The 21,139-nt window shown below is 33.6% G+C and overlaps 1 protein-coding gene across 1 annotated transcript in view; it reads left to right on the top strand.

The window, feature by feature from the left end:
• The window catches only part of LOC140696538 (low-density lipoprotein receptor-related protein 1B-like), a 298,018-nt gene that overhangs the window by 27,922 nt on the left and 248,957 nt on the right, over positions 1-21,139 (top strand). The window contains exons 3-6 of the mRNA XM_072962066.1: positions 4,055-4,235; positions 8,945-9,164; positions 11,311-11,500; positions 18,064-18,186. Coding sequence (XP_072818167.1) covers positions 4,055-4,235; positions 8,945-9,164; positions 11,311-11,500; positions 18,064-18,186 — 714 coding nt within the window. The remainder of the gene's footprint in view (positions 1-4,054; positions 4,236-8,944; positions 9,165-11,310; positions 11,501-18,063; positions 18,187-21,139) is intronic.

Here is a 21,139-nt window from a genome sequence, read left to right as displayed (position 1 = left end):
AGAATAGGAAGACTTGGATACATTGGGAAAATACAGGCACTGTGTTTTTATAATGGCAAATATGGGGTGTGATTTCCAATTGATTTCTTTTTATGTTAATCAGTTTCTGTTGTGAAGCATCAAATTTATGTATTATTCTGGAGATCTGGTTTATGCACCTTAACATAACCATGGCCACTGCTTACATCCTTAGCCATTTTTGATTTTTTAAAAAATCTTGGACCCATTTTTAAACATAGAAGATTTTATTTTAAATATATAAAACTTTAATCCTGTCCTCTTCTATAAATGTGTATTATCTAAAGGGATGCTTTAGTTTTTTTGTTTTTTTTTTTACATTTTTACTGATTCATAATCATTTTACAGTGTTGTGTCAAATTCCAGTGTTCAGTACAATTTTTCAGTCATACATGGACATATACACACTCATTGTCACATTTTTTTCTCTGTGATTTATCATAACATTTTGTGTATATTTCCCTGTGCTATACAGTGTAATCTTGTTTATCTGTTCTACAATTTTGAAATCCCAGTCTTTAGTTTTTATCTTAGTTTATTTATTTATTTGTTTTCACTTGCGTAAGTTTTACTATCTCCTACTCATCTTCATTTCGTTAATGTTAGGTATCATAAAGGAAATAACAATGCTACCATCAAGGATTTTTCATTTCAGAGAAAAGTCCAGCTTTTGATGAGATGTATGTTTTTCTAGTGCACAGTTTATATATTATGTTCATTTATAAAAGTTATTCGTTAGTTACTAGGACAAAGCTTGCAAAGAAAAAGTAATAGAAATTTTAATAATTTGAGTCAAAATAATATGTTAATCTTAAGTGTTCACAGAGTACATGAAAGTCTGTTTTTAACCTGAATTATATGAATAAATATCTCGTCACTTAAAAAGGAACATAATCTTAAAAAAAAAAAACCATTATCTACTGGAATTTTTCTAGTGTTTTGAAAAATACAAGCATGTTGAGAGTTCTTGTATATTGGTAATTGAAAAAGTAAGTATTTTGTGAAATCTAAGGGAAACTTTGACCAGATTTTTAAAAAGTTCATACTCTTCATTTGCTATTAGTTATAATATTGATGATAATAATAATACTGTACTGAGTGTTGATTTGGGGAATATAGAATACTTGCACTCTACCCCAAGATACCAAAGCAATCTACTCTAGCAAGTTCCTCTTTATCAAACAACTTTCTTCCATTTGAACAGTCATATATTTCTTAGAACTAGAGATTTGCATCTCTGTTACCTACGTTTGTTTGGAAGTTCAGTGCCATAATTGTTCTTCGTATGTTCTTCATGACCTAGTTAAAAGATTTTAGTCATGGAGTTCCTAATTGTCGATTTCAGATAGGCCCCAACCAAAACCTCTTGAATGAAAAATAAATTAATGTACATAAAATCAGTGCTCTATATATCTTAGCATTCTATCAAAGTAGTAAGTTAAAATCAGATGCCAAATGATATGGAGGCAGAGTGCTTTCCTTATCAATGTATATTTATCAAGAAAGGGATTTGCTGATTGTTCAGGCTTTGTTCTAGAAGTATAAGAGGAAATTTATTTGTGTCTGGTTAAAGATAGCCTAAAAAGATTCCCAAGTTGTGCACAGACTCTTCCATGAGTTATTTTTTTTTAATTTGTATTCAGCCTCATTTTTCCCAGAAGAGTTAAAATAAATGAAACATACACACAAATAATGTTAAAAACACTCTAGGCTAATTGATTCACTACTATCTCAACAGACAGGTAGCTAAAGGGAAGACTGTAATAATAATGATACTAGCAGTAATAACGTTTGTAGCAACGTGTATGTAAATTATGTGCCAGACATTATTTTAAGAATTTTATATATATTAATTCATTAATCGTCAAAACAATCATATGAGTTAAACACTATCATTATGCGCATCTCAATGATCAGGTGTAACTCACTCAGTTAGAAGAATAAGTAAGGGTCAGAATCTAGGCAGTGTGATTCCAGAACTTGGGATCCAAATCACTATTTTATACTCTTAAGGCGTTCCATTTTTCAAAGACAAAACAAACCAATTAGAGACAGGATCCTCCCCAGTTCTGCTTTTTAGAATTCAATTCCATTCCTCTCTATTTATTCACAACTGCCTCTGTGTATCCTACTTCTAACTAAAGTTGGCCACTGGTCAAAACGCAAGGAAATCTTACTGAATAATTACTTTAAAAGAGAAAAACAAAGTATATGCCTATCAAAAGTATATGCAGGATATACATACATTTTAAAATCCTGGTGAATTAATAAAAACTAGGATATGTTGAGAAGTTACAGTGTTACAGGCAGCAGGCTAAGTGTTTTCCACGTAGTAGCTTATTTACCTCTTCTTATCACCCTACAGAGTAGGCACTATTATTATCATCACTTTACAAATGGAGAAATTAAGGATCTGAGTGACTGAGTTGCTTATTACTTAAGTGTCAGAAACAAAATTTCAATCCAGATAATATGAAAAAAAAGTCCCAAGTCAGAAGTCAAAAGGAGATGTTTTCAAAATGCAAAGGTTATTGAAGAAGGAAGTTTCCATGCTGGAGTCGGTTTCAAATGGAGCACAATTTTTGAAAACTAGCTAACAAGATAAAAACCAGCCACAGACAATGATAAATAGAAAAGAATAAACAGCTACTCTTTTTCCATTATGCCAGAGCAGGAAAGCGCTCAGTAAAATTAAGTGTCAATAAAGTAAAGACAAAATTAAACTTTTTTTCTAAGCATAGGCACAATTAACCTGTGAAAATTACTCATATTGGTTGGTAATGAAGCAGATAGCTTAGTGAAATTGAGAACACATCTGATTCACGATAATGAGATTTTCAGTTAGGTCAAATCGCACATTGTATTAGTCATCCTGCGTTAGGGCACATGCTGATTAGCAGAAAGGGTCACAAAATAAAATTTTATCCTTTCTAAGGCCAGAGGGCCATGATTAAGGAACATGGTAACAGTCAATATTTATCACATCTGCATATGAGAGAATGTCATGTAGATTTCCCAGTAGGGTGTGAATTGCACGTCTCTGTCTCCAATGTACTACTCCCAGCCATTTTATCCAGTGCATTCCAGTTCTCCACCTCAGACCCAGGAGGAAAAGGGACAAAGGCTTGTTTTGAAAGAAGAGAAGGAATTTGCAATACTGTCTCATGCAGCAGAAGAATGGAAATGTATTTATGATGTTTTGTACAGTTTGGAGTGTGGTTGACAAAATGGCAAGATGTGAGGACAGGATTTGCCATAGGAACAGTGCAGTCATACAGATCTCTACATTGGGGATCATCTGACTTGAGCTTTATCCCTATTCTGCCACTTCTTGTGTAATAATAGACTGTTCTTACAGAATAACACTAATTCTTAAGTGTTGGAGTTTCCCCTGCTGTAAAGGTTTGAATTAGGTGAGCTCATATGGTTGTATATTTATAGTATTATTTTGAATTATCACTGCCTGTATCTTAAAGCAGCCTATGATAGTGTTCTTTATAAAATAAGTCTAGAATACACAGAAATATTTTAATATTTCTTTGAGATGCACTGTTCATGCAATTTCATGATGAAGGGCTATTCTGGACTTTCAAAGGTATACTTTTGCTGGAACTGTTCATCTCTTGACAAAAGGGCATTCATATTATTTTTGTTACTCAGATTACATATTGCATGCTTGAACATGCTTACTTTTTGAACAGAATACTTGATTATGTTACTTGATTTTTTTTTTCTGAACAATCACTGAAACTGTGTTTTTGTTCTGAGAACTTACCTTTCACCCTTTTTTCTCTCATTACTTAAATTTTCCTGTTGTTCTGCATATCAGTGTTTTAATTACAGTATTTCAAGAGAGAGCCTGTCATCCACATAAAATAGCATTTAAAACAAAATTGAAAAATATTCTCTGGAATGATATTTGCAAAAATCACACCGTAAAGAATGCATGGATCAGAATGTATTCTTTTTAAAATTAAGTAGGACAGAAACAGTGGACACTAATGTAAAATTTGCTTCTTATTTTTGCTTTTTACAGATCTGGATAATGTGGAGGGCATTGCTGTGGACTGGATTGGAAATAACCTTTACTGGACAAACGATGGCCATAGGAAGACCATTAATGTGGCCAGGCTGGAAAAGGCTTCTCAAAGTCGGAAGACTCTTTTAGAGGGAGAAATGTCCCATCCCAGAGGGATTGTGGTGGATCCTGTGAATGGGTATGCAATGTTTGGTCAGCTTCATATAAAGAAACTGATGTTAAGTATATTTGGTTTCTACATACTTAATTGTAGTAAGTTTTATTTAAATCCACATGTGAATTCACACATGAACGGTCTGATTAGGAAAAACTACTCATATAATGATTTCCTTTTCTAGAGACTGTGCTAAATAAGCATGTTAAAATACATTGAACTGAAATAGATTATTTGTACAAAGAATATATTTACTTGATTTATTCAGACAAGTATCATAGTTCTCCATTTTAGACAGCCTGACACCAAGATAAGTAGTAATTCAACCAGAGAGTCAATCAAATTTTTTTCATTAAAGGCTTATTGAAATTTGATGTATTCAAAAGTAGCAAGTTTTTGTTTTGTACATTTACTGTGCGCTAGGCATTTTGTTAAATAGTTTACTTGGCTTTTCTGTGATCCCCACAACACTCCTTTGAATTAGTTGCTATTCTCATTCTTGTTTGACAAAGAAATTGGTAATGGATCTGCAAAAGACCACTTGATTATTAAGAGCCTGGATGAATATTTAAACTCAAACAGCCTGTCTCTAAGACTTTACTCAGAGACACTATACTCCACTACTTTGTGCTAATCTAGGCTGGTGATCATACAAGTTGCCACATAACTGTAATTGCCATATAGTGACATCATTTTATACTGTGTGCTACTTGTGTTAGGATAGGTGATTTTGTGCCATTCATGGGAATATGTTACCCTTTGATTTTTATTCAGAGCTTTTATCTGAAGATAAGCAATACTGTGCATACAGAAGTATTGAAATGTGAAAATTTCTAATAGAATTTCAGAATTAAATGAATGGATTGCTTATTTTACATGTTCATTTGTTGCATGTGAGTTTTATCCCCTCCGTGGTTTGTATTTCACTGTTTCAAAATAGCATTGCAAAGTATTTTTTATACCTTACTGTACATATACAAAAAATACTTACTGAATAGGAAGCACATGACTCCTTTATGAAATGAGATCACTGGATTGCAGTTGGTAAAATTGTCTGTGTTGAGAATAGCTCCCAATACAGTCAGGGTGCTTTTTCCTAGGCTAACACTTAAGCAGTGGGTGAACTCATTGCATGTGTTTTTATAAGGCATAATTATAAAGTAATTTTAGTGATTTTTTGTGTGGATTCTTTACATTTCTGTAGTATTCTGAACTTTTAAACCAAGTCATCTATCTGACCTTTAAGCCAAGGCAATCTTAATTTTAAGAGATAATATTTATTCCACACTGTCTAAATCGTTTTGAAGCCAGATGTTTCAAATGTCTCTTAAAAACCTCTTCTTTCTCTGTATTCTGATAGAGGAAAATGTTTTCTGATAGAGATAAAGGAGATCTTTGAGGTGCTCAGGGAGATGACACAAGTATGGAAGTCATAGAATCAGATGATTTGGAAGGAAATTTAGTGGCATCTCTCTCGTCAAATTCAGGTATCCACTTCGACACTTCCCTAAGAGGCAGGCATCCAATTTAGATTTGCAACCTAGAGCAATTATATAGTTCAAGGTACTTGGGGACAAATCTGATTGATAAGACTTTTTTTCTTTTCATTAGGAGAATATCTGCATCCCTGTAGTATCTATCAACTAATCCTATATTTGCCTCTGGTGCTGCAAAGAATGACTCTTCTATTTCTTCCATCACACAGATTATTAAATAGAATACTGCCATTATGCATCAACCTGCTAAACAAGCAGACACACATGTGCATGTACATAATGTGTGTACATGTCCATATACATATAGACACACACATTTTTCCCTTAGTAACATACTATGCCCAGAGCTCTGCACTAGGTAGACAGTGATTGACAAAACAGGCATAGCCTTAACCCTCATGAAGCATCTTGTGTCATCTGCAAAGTGGGGAGTAGGGAGTTAAAACAATAAATAAGTACCAGATGAGCAACTCATGTAATTTCTAGAGATCAAAGTGATGGAGTAAAACAAACAGGCTGACATGTTGGAGCCTAACAGAAACCTATTTGAGTTTGCTCAAAGGCCTCTTTGAGGAGGCATCATTGAAGCTGAGACTTAATTGGAAAGAAAAAAAACAGTCATGGAAATTGAGGGAAAGAGTAGTTCAGATCAAGAAAATGGTACGTTTGAAGATCTCAAGTTGAGCAAAAACTTAGCTGACAGAGGAACTGAAATGAAGACAATGGGGCTAGATTGTAGGTGGCAGTTGGGAAAGTGACTGAAGATGCAACTGGAAAGCAAAGCAGGGTCTTGCCCACCTTGATAAGAGCTTTGTACTTGGTCTTCAGTGTAAGTGTGAAATAGAGAAGTACTATGAACGGATTTATATTTTTAAAAAGACTATTCTTACTGTTCTGTGGAGAATAGACTGGAAGACAATAGGAATAGAAATGGAACCATGTGAATTTAACTTTCTAAATAATTGATCCTAATACAGTTTTTTAAATAGAAGAAACTTTCTTTTGGAAAATTCCATTTAAAATAGCATAATGTAGGGGTGGGTATAACTCGGTGGTAGAACCCATGCTTAGCATGCATAAGGTCCTGGGTTCAATTCCCTGTACCTGCGTTAAAAATTTTGTATCACTAAAAACACTTTAAAAAAATAGTATAATATAACTTTAAGCAAAACATTTCAGAAAAAATTATTTATCTACATTTTTTCTACCCTTATACCTCTGTGCAACTGCACACAGGAAAAGAGCTAATTTTTACAGACGGGCTAGGGATAGACTAAGTCAGTAAACTGCATTCGAACAGGTCTTAAAAAATAGAAGTGCAGCTTTTCTTGCTATAGTAGAAAGCCAGCTTAACCTAATTTTTATTTGATGAATACTCCAAGATCCACCTATAAAAAATATATGTTAGCTCCTGCTAATTTTATAGGTTGTATTTTCTATTCTGTAGGTTTATGAGTCATATTTGATATTGACTATTAAACTTTTACAATATAATTTTAATCAGATAATGAAATGTGTAGATGACAATCACATATCTAGTCTCTGTCAGATTGGCATCACTTGTTTAAAATTTGTTTTTCTTATGTTTTGTTTGACTAAAAATAATCTTAGGTAATGGATCAGATCACAAACAATTCTTTCTCAAATAACAATACAATATAAATGTGTTTAGAATACAGAATTATCTTGTGTGTGTGTGTGTGTGTGTGTATGCATGCACATATATGTGCTATTTGGGTTAGGAAGTCACAGAAAAAGAATGTTACTATTATCAAAAGGAAAAGCTGGAAGGAAAGATAATCACAATTTTAACAAGTTACAAATTAGCAACAACAGTAAAACTTCATTGATTAACTGTGTTTAAGATTTCAGGAAAGCTATCAATAGAGATGAAAAAGTTGCATATTTGTCTTTTACATAGTTAATTTATATAATTGAAATCAACAAATAGAATGAATTTTCTATTTGTTCCTAGTTTATCCCAATAATAAAACTGCTTGAAGAACAGACATTATCCAAGATAAGCATATTGCCATGTTTCTTTCTAGAATTATTAGATTAGAATGTATTTTGACTTACTAAAATTCACCAATCTCAGTACTTCTTCAGGTCTCAAAAGGCACATCAACATAATTATAAACTGTTAAGAGAATTTAAAAAGTGCCTTATTGGCATAAAATAATGGATGATGCATTACGTCCTCACTTGTCCCAAATCTGCCTGTTTAGATCACAGTAGGATTTTTAGACATGGATACAGATTTGTCCCAGATTACCTCAGAAAGTTCTTTAGAGTCCATAAAATGCGGGAGACAGAGGATCTAATAAGGGCATTTCCAGGGTTAGCAGCTTAGGAAAGCTTTGAAGCTTTGTAAAGTTGTGTATGAGGTGACTGAATTAGAGCCTACACTTTAATTAATAACTCAGGAGCTTTCACATGACCCTGAAACAACACATGCAGGGGGTTTTAACCTTATTCATGAGGGAATTGGAACATTAGCTCAAGGCCCCCTCTCCCACTGTCATGGCTTACACAAAAGGCTTGTTTTTAAAGGCAGATGCTTTTGTTTGAGATAGAAATTAAAACTCAAAATCTCAAGGTCAGTCACCCTGCCGTTATTAAACTTACATGCAGCTCAATCATCTTCCGTGGGTTTTGGGGTAATAATAAGCAGCAATTACATCAGGAAGATGAATGAGACCTGGCCAAACAAACCCGGTATGACTGTGCCCTTTAGAATAAAGACAATCCAACTGCGTGCTTTAAAAAGCAATCGTTCATCTGAGATTAAATAAAGTCTGGAGTAAATCATTAACCGTGTTGTAATTCTCATTCCAGTCAATCTGTTTTTTAATCATATAGTTGATTGTATGTTTTATGAAGTGGACAATTTAAAAGTGGTTAGTAATGCCTCAATCATTTCCCAAACTTGGTAACCAATGCCAAAGAAAACTAGTATTTCGCATTTGCTATTAGGTTAGTTAGTGGATGAAGCCAGTAAGTGTGGTCGTGGTGATAGTGGGTTTTCTGTACTGTGTCCAAGTGGACTGGCTGGACTGAACAAAACTTAGTCCTTCACAGCTGCCCCTCCTTTGGGCAGATAAGCATTTAGTTAGAAGAACAAGTCAGAATATTTTACTTAGAGCATTTTACGTAGGTGTCGAATCTGAGGAAGTGTCCCTCTCCATGGTGGCTGGTTGAGATAACACGTGTGTGCTCTCGTTTGTCATGCCTTAGTTGGATGTATTGGACAGACTGGGAGGAAGATGAAATAGATGACAGCGTGGGAAGGATCGAGAAGGCCTGGATGGACGGCTTCAATCGGCAGATCTTTGTGACTTCAAAGATGCTGTGGCCAAACGGTTTAACTCTGGACTTTGACACCCACACATTATACTGGTGTGATGCCTATTATGACCATATTGAAAAAGTCTTCCTGAATGGAACTCACAGGAAGGTAAAAGACAAACGCTACTGTTTTAACCCCCAGGCTTCTTTCACAGAGCCGTGTTGCGTTGTGTTAAAAAAATACTTTCAAGTTTATTTTTACCCCTCCGAGGGGGCTGCCAGTGGTCTCTGTGGGGCGTCTGAGGGAGGCCGAGCGGTAAGGAGTGCAGCTGGCGCTTGCCTCCGGGAAACGGGGCCCAGCTCACTGTGGTATGCCAGGGTTTGTGGGATCTTTAAAAGAAGCTCTCAGGATATCAGAGCTATTTTCAAATGCAGGGTTTTTTTCCCCTACATTACTGATGAGTTTGCTGTGACCAAGCAACTCAACTCAATCCACATAGCAGCTGAAATGTAACCTCTGTATTAGGACAAGGCAATCAGAATTCATTTATTTGCATAAGGAACTTCATGATACTGGGATTAAAACACAAGAATGAACGACACTTCAAGCCCCTTGGTATGAATAGATATCAACATCTTCTCGCCTCTTTTGGTAGAATCATTGTAACATGATTTCTAAATTCTTGGGTGAAATTGAGGATGGATGCCACTAACTGTGAAAAAGAGGCAGTGTTGGCAAAGCATCACCTCTGTTTTAGCCTAGAATCACCTAAGCACATGCAATGTTATGAACTGGGTTTGACTATTTAGTTAAACAATGGAAAAATGAAATACTAGAAATTACCAAAATGCTTCCTTTGACAAATACTTCCTTCTTTCTCAGAAAGGAAGATTGCACAATTGGCCAAGCTTATTTATTAATAGTGCACTAATCAGTTAAGACTATTGTAATCATTGGTTAACTCTAAGAGTGCTTTAAATGTTTTTCCCCAAATAAGTACAAATGATTTGTATTGAACCTCATGTCACTTACTTAAAAGGTGTTTAGTAAATATTTGCGATTCCTTTGAAGATGTTGATACATATACAATATACATAGGATTTTATTAGCCAGCACATTTTAGCCTACCTAGAGGTGAGAAAATGAAAATGAGGAACTCTCAGTTATTCAGCATAGGGAAATTTGGTTTGAAGAGATACCAAATAAAAGGAGCAAAATTTGAATTTCTAACTCTTCATTATTTGTATAATGTCCTCGTTTCTCCAGTATTAGATGAATTGAGTATAAAATGCTGTTTTTTAATTGAAGTATAATCAGTTTACAGTGTATCAATTTCTAGTGTATAGCATAATAGTTCAGCAATACATATACATACATACATGTTTTCATATTCTTTTTCATTATAGGTTATTAGAAGATATAGAATATAGTTCCTTGTGCTAAACAGTAGGAACTTATTTATCTATTTTATATATAATAGGTAGTATTGCAAATCTCGAACTCTCAATTTATCCCTTCCCATAGAAAACAAACTTATGGTTACTAGTGGTGGGAGCAGGCAGGGAAGGAACAAAATACTTTTTATACTGTATGTAATATCATTTTATAAATTATGAAAGGTGAAGAAATACTATTATTATGGGAAGTATGATTCCTTTTTCTCTTCTACAACCCTACATGTGAAACAGAACTTTTCACAGGATTGCTCCATTTAAGCAACTACAAAATACATTGGAATATAAGGACAAACAGAATTGAAATTAGCCCGGAGTCTTGTTTACCTATTTACTACTAACAAGTGTTTCTGTGTTCAAAATTTAAAATTTTACCTTCCTTCCTGTCATCTCCTAGATTTCTTCAATTTGCATTGACCCAACTGAATAGAAAGATCCCAATGTCATAAGACCACATTGTATCCCTTGGCTGTTGGATGAGAAATATTGCAAAATACATAAGGACACTCATGTCTCAGATCAGTTTCTATCCCAGGGTATGATGCTGGAATATCATAAAGAAGAGAGACAGGGAAGAGCATCAGACAAAGCCATCTTTGAGTTTGTATTTCTGGACCGTAACTATGATACTATGTAGGAGAGAATTTAAAGGGTTGAAATGTAAAAGGTCTCCTTCAAATAACATGTCCTAAAAGAAAAATATGCTCACATTGTGAAATCCATTTTTCAAATATATTGGAAGAAAATATGTTATTAGTTAGATCATTATCTGTTATACTTATTTGAATATTGTCTCTAAATATTTAGTTATGTTTCTAAAGGTCAGTTCTGACTTTTCACAATGTGTTTATATTTTACAGATTGTTTACAGTGGGAAGGAGTTGAACCATCCTTTTGGACTGTCGCATCATGGGAATCATGTGTTCTGGACTGACTATATGAATGGTTCCATTTTTCAACTAGATTTGATAACGAATGAGGTGGCATTACTGAGGCGTGAAAGACCGCCCCTGTTTGGGCTGCAGATTTATGACCCACGAAAGCAGCAAGGTATTCGAGACCAGATAAAATTGCTTCTGAGTTTCACACACAATACTTCACAGTAGTTACCTGAAAGTTTTAACAGTGTTACTGAAGTTTTATGATGAAAGGTGTCTAGCCACTCCAAAGTCAATCAAATCTTAGACTTTGTTACCATAAAATTTATTATTTATTGTTCAAAATATCCTGAGTGAGTAATTGAGGGAGTTCTATTTGAGTGAAGTTCAAGTTTTTTTTTTCCCCAAATACTTCCTTTTTCATGTCATTTTCACTGAAGAAGGCTGTTAAGTTATTTAGAGTAAAAAAAATCCTCTTAATGTTTTCAAAGAATAAGTATTGTGAGCAGTGGGAAAACTTTCAGTGTGAAAGGAACACTATGGAAAAATATTAAAAAATATGTTATACAAAGAAAATAGTATTTTTTGAAGTATCTTAATATATTTATCTGATTAGTTTCATGTACATTAAAGGAGCATTTAATTGTTTTAGATGTTATGAAAGTAAAATAATCTACCATGATATTCATGTCTTATTACAGTCAGATAACATTCTTGTATATTTTATCTGTATGGATTATTAATACTTACTAGGCCATCTACAAACAGCAGGACTCGTAACTTAGTGTAATAAACAGAAAAAAAAAGCTTAGTAAATTATGTAGCAGATTTTTTGTTATGAATCTAAATAGTCACTGTTCCTTTTTTTAATGCAGCCATCCTTGTGAAAATTTAATAGACCTTCATTTAAATAAGTTTGGGATAAAAAAAGTTCCTGAGTTTTTCAGTGTGTATGTTGTCAATAAGAAGTTATCTAGCAACAAGAATTTTTTGAAGATATTTTAGCTAAATCAGATTTTAAAAGCAAACTATCTCATTTGAGGGATTCTGTTTTTCCTACTGTTTCAAAATTGCCTCATTGGGATACAAATGCAGTTTTATAAAATAATGGAAGTACATAGAGAAGTTTCAGTAGCTAATAAAAGATTAAATTATCTTTAAAAAGAATAAAAATGAAATTGTTTGAGATGGTATAAGCTATAGTTGTGGGCAAGAAGTGAAGAATAGAGGCAATTGGGTGGATAGAGGCAATTGGGTGGATAGATCCAATGGTAATATTCTGTTCTGTTTGCATCAACTGTGCTCCCCTCCCCAGTTATAGTTTCTCTACATTGAACTGGAGACAAGACGAGGAAAAGAAACAACTCTTCTCACCTCCTGTAGGGTCTTCTTTTCAGGATTGTTGTTCCCTATCGTCTTTGATATTGAATGTCATTGCTTAACTCCCTCCTGCCAAATTCCATGCCATTTTCACAGTCTACATTTTCTTCAAACTTCTAGTTGTTTTCGAGAATTGATCGATTAAATGCAACACATGAGATGAGAAATACTTCGGCTTACCTTAAAATGGACTTGCGCTTGGAGACAAGTCCTAGCACTTTCTTCTTCTGAAAAGTTGGACACATTGTGAAAGACTTAACAGTGATAAATGTTTTCTTTATAAAATTCCTGTAAGGATTAGATAACCGTAGTATAAGAGTAGGACCTGCTTTGAGCAGTGCCTGGTACATATTTTATATTAATTAATTTGCCCTTTGCATTTCTTAATCAGGAGTCATATACTTTGTTTCCTTCCATAAAAGCATTTTAAATAAATGCTTCAAAGGGGTTGTGTGTTACAGTCATAACAACGAAGTACCTCTGATGCCTCTGATAAGAATATGAGGAATGCATGTCTGTTTTCATGAGGAACATTACTGGTGTGTCAGACAGTGCCATTGACATCATTGTTCAGCGCTATCCCTTGGATGGATAATGTTCTTTTAAAAAAGTACCTTCCTAAAAATTTTAATGAAAGAAACATTAAAATGGAAATTCAGCCCTGATTACTAAACTCTTTATATACCTTTATCGTATAAATCATTATGTTCTGTCTTACTGAGAAATGTGTTCAGCCAAATTGATTGATTACTGTATTAACTTACATGAAATAATCATTTAGTTTGAATTTTCTCCCCAGTCTTCATGTAACTAAGCATTGGCTAGTACTTAGCTGGATCTTTTGAACAGACAGTATAATATGCAAAGGATGCCCGGTCAACATCCTTTTTAGTCAGTAGACATTGAAATTGAATAACCTACTTAGAATTTAAATTTTTAGTGCTTTTTACTCTGTCTTGATTAAAGTGGCTTGATTATGAAGCCAAATGCTCTCAAGTATTCAAATGCAGACATGTTACCTTACCATGTTACATTTTTCTCTCAATCATGTTTCTCTTTGCATCATTTGAACATTAGATATAAATAAATATTTAGAAACATATAATCAGTGGCACATGAATTTTGGTTAAGTGCTGTCTTGTTAGATCTTTTTCTGAGGAAATATAGTTGTAATTGAACAGAAAACCAAACCCCTAAGTAACATGTCACTGATTTTTCACGAAATAGAGTGAGCTAATCTTACATAGCCTTGTTCTTTCTTTGTTTCTCTCTCTCTGAGAGACTATAGTATATGACTGTATTTATATATATTGTATATAGACTCTATTTATAGATAGTATTCGTACATATGTCTGTGACAGTGTGTGTGTGTGTATATATATATATATATACATGATATAGATGATAGATAATACACACACACCCAACCCCACAGGAACACCATGAAAAATATTTTGAAATGCTATTAACATAATATCTAAACTCTTTCAGACTTGGTATCAGAAAATATGAGAGCTAATTTGACCTCTCCAGATCAGGAAAGACTCTTATCAAATTATTTGGTAATATGCCAGCTAATTACAAGAAGATAGGTATATATCCATACTAGACAGAAAGCCAACTTTAGGAATGAATTCCTAAGTAATTCTTAGGGATTGAGGATCAAAATACTTGTCTCATATGCTGTTATTGTTTCTTGTGATTTAATTGATAAGCTTTCTGTCCTTTTCATTTGCAATAGATGTCTAGACAATTTTCTACCCCTCTCCTGAAATACCTCACATAAAGTATAGAAGTTACATAAAACTAACACTCTTTTACCCTTTCATTCTCTGGTTTCAAAAGTGCACTTATTTTTCCTGCATATTTTAGAGAATGGTATAGTCAAACCTAAGGAAAAGATTCTAAAAAAGGTTGATAGGTGGTATCTCGTATCAAATAAAAAATAATACATTAACTTCTATGCCAGATATATGCGCTTTACTAATAATTAATGATAACTACCATTAAGTGAGCATTCTTTTTAAAATCTGAGAAAAGACATTTAGTGTAGGTACTATTGAATTCTGTTATATATTTGAGAGACCCAAGGGTCAGGCAGGTGTAGCCATTCACCCTCAGGTGACAAAAAGCCAGGGATAAACTGGAATTCAAATTCAAGTTTGACCACGAAGTAGTTTTGTGTGATTAATTTATGTTGCCAATTTTATTGATGAAAACTATATAACTACTGTACTTTTAGACAGAAGAAACATGTGTTTTCTTCAGTCATTGTAGTTTTATCTGTGATAAATTTTGTATTCAATTAAACTAAAATTTTAAAATAAAGAACCCCTTGACTTGCTTTTATAGAACCCAGGATTCAGAAATCTTAGGTTACAAAGAACTAGTACAACAGACATATCTTTAAGTAAATACATCTTTAAATAATCTGCCTTGAATGCAAAGTATGTAGGCAGAGGATATATGTAATTTTACATACAAACAAGAAAATCCCCTTTATCTTGTTAAAACGGATGTATTTAGCCACATACTTGCACCTTGTTTCTATACCCACAAATGACGGTTTCTGTCATTCATCTTGCTAACAGAAAGTTTCTTCCATTCATTTGTTCATCAGTTCAACTAATGTTTACCAAATGCACAGTCTGTGTGAGACACTGTAAAGGGCAGAATAATTCAACTTGTCCAAATAGTAAGATTGGGGAAAAAAGGCAGTGTTTTTGCCCCAGGTAAACCGTATCTTTAACTTAACTTTAAAAAGCACTCCTCATTTGTTTTCATTGCGTATTTCATTTTTTAAAAAAGTATCTCCTTCCAAAGTAACTTAATCTAGAATTTTATTTTGTTGTTTGTAGTATGTAATTTATTGTCTCTTGTTGATCTAATTTTATTTTTTCAAATATTAAATAAGTCAGAGTATAAAAACATAAATTTTAGATTAAGAAAATTTTTATTTCTATTTAGAAGTCATATGATTATTATTACCTAGAAACAAATAATAATTCTTGTTCTAATTATTTATTTTTATAAAGGTTATTTCTTATTTCTAGATATTAGAAAAGTCATATAAGTCCTTAAATCTTTAGTACTTTCACCTGCAAAAGAGATAAAACCTACCTTTATAAGTTGATTATAAAAATTGAATTAAAATGAATGTGTATGTGAGATAATCAACTCTGAGACTGATGCATTATGGATTTTCAGTAATGAAAGCTATCAATATGTTAATGAACTTTTATTGATACACATGTGTAGCTATTTTGATGCTGTTTGTAGTCAACCATGTTTTCAAGAAAACATTTTTACATGAAAAATTTTGCAAGCTACTAGAATTTCATTGAAGACTATTAAATAGCTCTATCTGGAATATGTTCAAGTAATAAATTCAAAAATATATTGGGATACTCCTAAAATAAAAATGATCTAAGAAATTCTAATAAAAGATAGGAAATTATTCAAATAAATTTAGATTTTGGATTTGTATCATGGCAGGACAAATACCAGTTTCTTTTAACATACAGTATTCACAGAAAGGGAATATATTTAAAAGTTTGAATAATAGTAATTTATTTCTAAATACTTAAATTTTATACATATGAGTCATGCTGTTGAATGAAGGAATATGATATTTAACATACATTTTCAATAGGAAAATATGCCCTGGTATATTGTTTTTAGTACTTTGTCATTTCTTACTGTTTTAAATTCATCATATATTTCTCAAAATATTTTGAATTAATTCTCATTTTCCAGGATCTATGTTACTAAAATATTTAATATATAATTTAATTCTGTACATAATATGCACAAAATAGACATAACCCTTAAGCGCTCTTTGAAAGCAGTACATCTTTATTCTGTAGTCATGGAATAAATGTGACTAAATCTGGAAGCTGCTTAAAATTTTCTGTATTCCCTGTTGGAAAAAGCCTGAACTAAACTTAATTATCTTCTGAGTTCAGAAATTGATGCTGTTTCTTGAATTATTAGTTTCCTTAGGTTTCAAGTATTTTTTAAAATATGTTTATAAACTTGGCTAATTAAATTTACTTCTCAGAATAATGAAAAGGAATGATTTTATACTTTGGGTCATTTTTTCTGATCTGTGGGCACACAATGATAATCTGTGAGATTAAATTAAATATTTATTGCATATAGCAACAGATTGAGGGTTTTTGTTTTGTTTTGTTTTGTTTTGTTTTTTAGCTCATTTCTTAATACTTTCTACATAGCACACCTCCCTGAGGCCCAAAGTAGAATCACCCAGTCTGTCACTTCAGTCACATTTTCGATACTTGCACTTTAACTGCCAATACAATTTTAATCATTGTATTATTTTATGACTCTCATTAAAAGCTCTTCATTTTTAATGTTTGAGTAAGATCTTCTGCTACAATCAAAATGTTATTTATTGATACCTTGGAAAATGCAGCACAGTCTAAAATGGTCCTGGCACTTACACTGCCCATTGGAGTGCTGGTGGTGATGCGTTCTTGGTAACGTTCTGCACACATGGAGCTTCTTCCTTGCCTCTCCAACTTGGAGGAATAAATAGCTTCAAAATGGTCACTACTTAAAATTGTTTACTTTTACCTTCCCCTTTATAAAACAGACTCTCTAGACTCTTCAAGAATTCACTTCAGTTTTATCTACGTCGCCAAGGGTGTCTCCCATATGTTCATGAATAATGTCTTTATGAGTTTCCCCTCAGGCCTGCTTTATTGAGAGCTGTTGCATGCCTCATCAGTGCCTCGGCTGCTTAGGTCCCCTGGGACAACACTTTTACCCGCGTGCACTGTACCTTCTCCTGGTACCAGCAAGGCTGCTCGTTTTTAAGGAACACAGATAGCCTGTGTTCCTCAGTGTACTCACATGCCAATGTACTCTTGCAACAGAGGAAGGAAAATCCCACCCCTTTCCTCAGCATTTGTTTGTTTGCTTTCCATTCACTTGGGATCCAAAGGCATATTCTGAGTGCTGGTGGTCTCCTTTCCAAAGAACTCATGCTTGCATACACTGGGCCTGTTCTGGGCAACTCTCCCGGACAGACACCATTCTATCAACTCTGTCCTTCTTCCTTCCTTTTGCCTGTCTGCACAGACACCTCTCTGTCCTCCATCCAATGTGTAAGTTCCTCTAAACTACCAGTGCATGATATAGTTTCAAACATTGTTGAATTCCATTCAGGATTCAGCAGGAATACTGATCACATTACCGAATATGTAATATACACGGTATTTATGCATGTGCATTTTTATGTCTACCCGCCTCTCCTAGAAAGAACATGAACCTGACGTGGCTAACTTTGTATGGAATGAGTTCTCTGACACATTTGGTTCCCTCCTCTTGCAGGTGACAACATGTGCCGAGTAAATAATGGGGGCTGCAGTACACTGTGCTTGGCCATTCCAGGAGGCCGGGTGTGTGCTTGTGCCGATAATCAACTTCTGGATGAAAACGGGACAACTTGCACATGTAAGTGTCTTTTCTTGTTACATATCTATGTGTGTCTTTTTGAGGAACAGAAACAGATGAAACCAAAGGAATTAAAATCAAACTTGGAAAGAAAATTTCAGATCATTACTAAGGTGTACTTTTTAGACTATAAATAATTAGCTGAATTGATGTCTAATACACAGATGAGTAACAATAATGATGAAGTTTTGCTGAGTATCCTGTCACCGCTGCATCTAATTTAGTAGAAAAGTATAAATAAGTATATGCCACAAAAGAAAACATTTCTTGAAATTGTTAGGGAACTTTGCCAAAGGTAGTCATAACTAAAAATGTGTGGTTATTGATTATGTAGATGATATGCCGATGAATGCCATAGGCTTCAGATTACTTTAAATAGCTTAGTAAAGCTCACTTATCTGTATTTGGTCATGAAGCGCAAAGAAGGAGGCAAAAAAGAGACTTCTGGGGAATTTCTCTACTTTATCAAAGTAGAGAACTAACTGGACTGATTGACCTGGATTAAAAGCACTTTATTCACTTCTGCTGACCTTCCTCAATATACTGCATCTTGTTCTTCCAGTGTCACCTTTTTGAAATCTGTCCTGTCTACACACATCATGTCCCTTAGCACAATATCAGCAACAAAGCTATGCATATATTGAGTACTATATAAATATTTTTGGAATGATTTAATCCATAATTGGGTGTTACTCTTGATTCTCCAGAGAAACAGAACCAATAAGAGGTACATATATAGAGACAAAAAGATTTTTGATAAAAAACTGTCTTTTGCCATTATGGGGGCTAAAACATCCTAAGATCAGCAGTCAGCAAGCTGAAAACTCAGGTGTGCCAATGGCCAGTGGTGTAGTTCCAATCTGAATGCTGGTAGGCTTGAGACCCAGTAAGCGCCAATGTTTCAGTTCAAGTCCAAAGGCAGGGAAAAAGCAACAGTGTCAACACACCATCACAGTTCAAGGCAGTCAGGCAGGAAGAGTTCCTCTTCTTTGCAGGAAGGTAGGCCTGTTTGCTCTGTTCAGGCCCTCACCTGATTGGATGAAGGCCACCCACACTACGGAGGGCAATCTGCTTTAATGTCATATTCTGATTCAGATGTTAATCTCATCTAAAACACCGCACAGGCACACCAGAATAATGTTTGACCAAAAATCTGGGCATTCTATCACCTGGGCCCAGTCGACACATTAAAATTAACGCTCACAAATTGTTAAATAAATATTTCATGTATTTCTTCCATTAGTTACAATGATTGTCTCTGGAGAGGCAGAAGGAGAAATAAGTGTAATAAAGAAGATGTCAACTTATCTGTGATGTCTTCTTTTTTCCAGAGGAAAAAAAAATATGTGGACTGAAAACTTAAAAAGTAATTTCTAAAGCTGATTTAATAAATAGTAGAATTTGAGAAGTATTAAAAAATTAATGAAAAATCTACTTATAATGTCACTGTTCAACAATAAACTACTAGGACATTTAATGTGAATCATGATCAATAACATCTAGGAGGTTATTGTTTCTACTACCAGTAATAATCGTAGGTGACATCTATTGAATTCTTCTACTAGATGTGGCATTTTGTAAAAAGTGTTCATGATTCTCATTAGTCCTTAAAATAACCATATGAGAAAGATAGGATTACTATATCTTTTATGACTTAAAATTTAGACTTAGAGGTCAATAACTTTCCAAGGTTCATGTAATTAGTAAGTAGGACATTTGTAATTCAGACCCTGAGTTATTTCATTTTAGAGATGGAACTCTTAATTATGTTGTACTTTACAAATTTTGGATCATACTACAGCATAATTTATTTTGTCCTTGTTTTTACTTAAGATGACCATAATGATTTTTCCATGTAACTAAATGATTTATAAACATGATTTAATGACTGCTTTTTGAATTATTTGTCTTCTTTTCCTACTTAATGTCTAGCATTATTTCTGAAGCATTATTGTAGGCTGCTTGTGAGTTACTTTGCAGTTTGTGATTCCTTCTGTGTTTTACCATGTAGCCCACTGTTTGTTACATCTTGAAGCATTTGGAATAACACCACCAGTTTTCAATTCTATTACTATTCTTTTGAGTTTTGACTATTTGAGACGAGGACTTTGACTTCCTTTATAATATCCTCTTCATCTTCTTCATCTTCAGTCCTTATTATAATTTGGAATTTCTGACAAGGAATATTATTTTGAACTATCAAATAGGAAGTCTCTTTAAAAATGTTTTAAAATTTATAGCTTGGTCAACATTACAATATTTTCTTTTAGACTTGGATCAGTGTTTTTCTTATTGTACTGCTTAGTACTCAGACTTTTAGTTTCCCATTATTTATTTACTAATTTTCACTGATGGATAGGATAGATGGAGTATAACTTTAAGCGACTTCTTCAAGAACACTACAAAGGATATTTACTGTGGAGTTCTTGTGTAGTCCAAATATGTCTCCTTTGCCTTTATATGTAAATAGCAATTCTTTTGGATATTAATTATTGACCAAAAATTTTCTCTTATAAGTTCTAGAAATATTGTTTTATTCAATTTTGAGATAATATACTTCAGAGCACAAAAATGAATTTTCCCTCTCTGTGCAAGATTCCCCATTATTTGTAGTGTTTTTTTTAATTGCCTATTAGACACTTCCTGTAGAAAATAATTCTCTGAGATATACTTTCTTTGATTCACCAGATAGTTTTCCTTTCTTTGTTCTGTGGTATTATTTAGTAATTTCTGTTTTGTTACTGATTTACATCAGAAGAGAAGAAATCTACCAAGACCCATAGTTTTTCAATAGACAGGGATTAAGCATTCCTATGAGCAACATAAAGTCCGTGCAGTTGCCTGCTAGGTTAAATCTTAACTTAGCTATTGAGATAAAGGTATGGTTTATCTACATTTCCTAGTTTAGTTTCTACTATTCATCTAAAATTATTTTTCTGATACAAAATGAAAT

This window comes from Vicugna pacos, chromosome 5 (assembly GCF_048564905.1).
Source record: "Vicugna pacos chromosome 5, VicPac4, whole genome shotgun sequence".
Classification (NCBI taxonomy): Eukaryota; Metazoa; Chordata; class Mammalia; order Artiodactyla; family Camelidae; genus Vicugna; species Vicugna pacos.
Note: the sequence above shows the minus strand (reverse complement) of the source record. Positions and strands in the feature narration are given on the sequence as shown.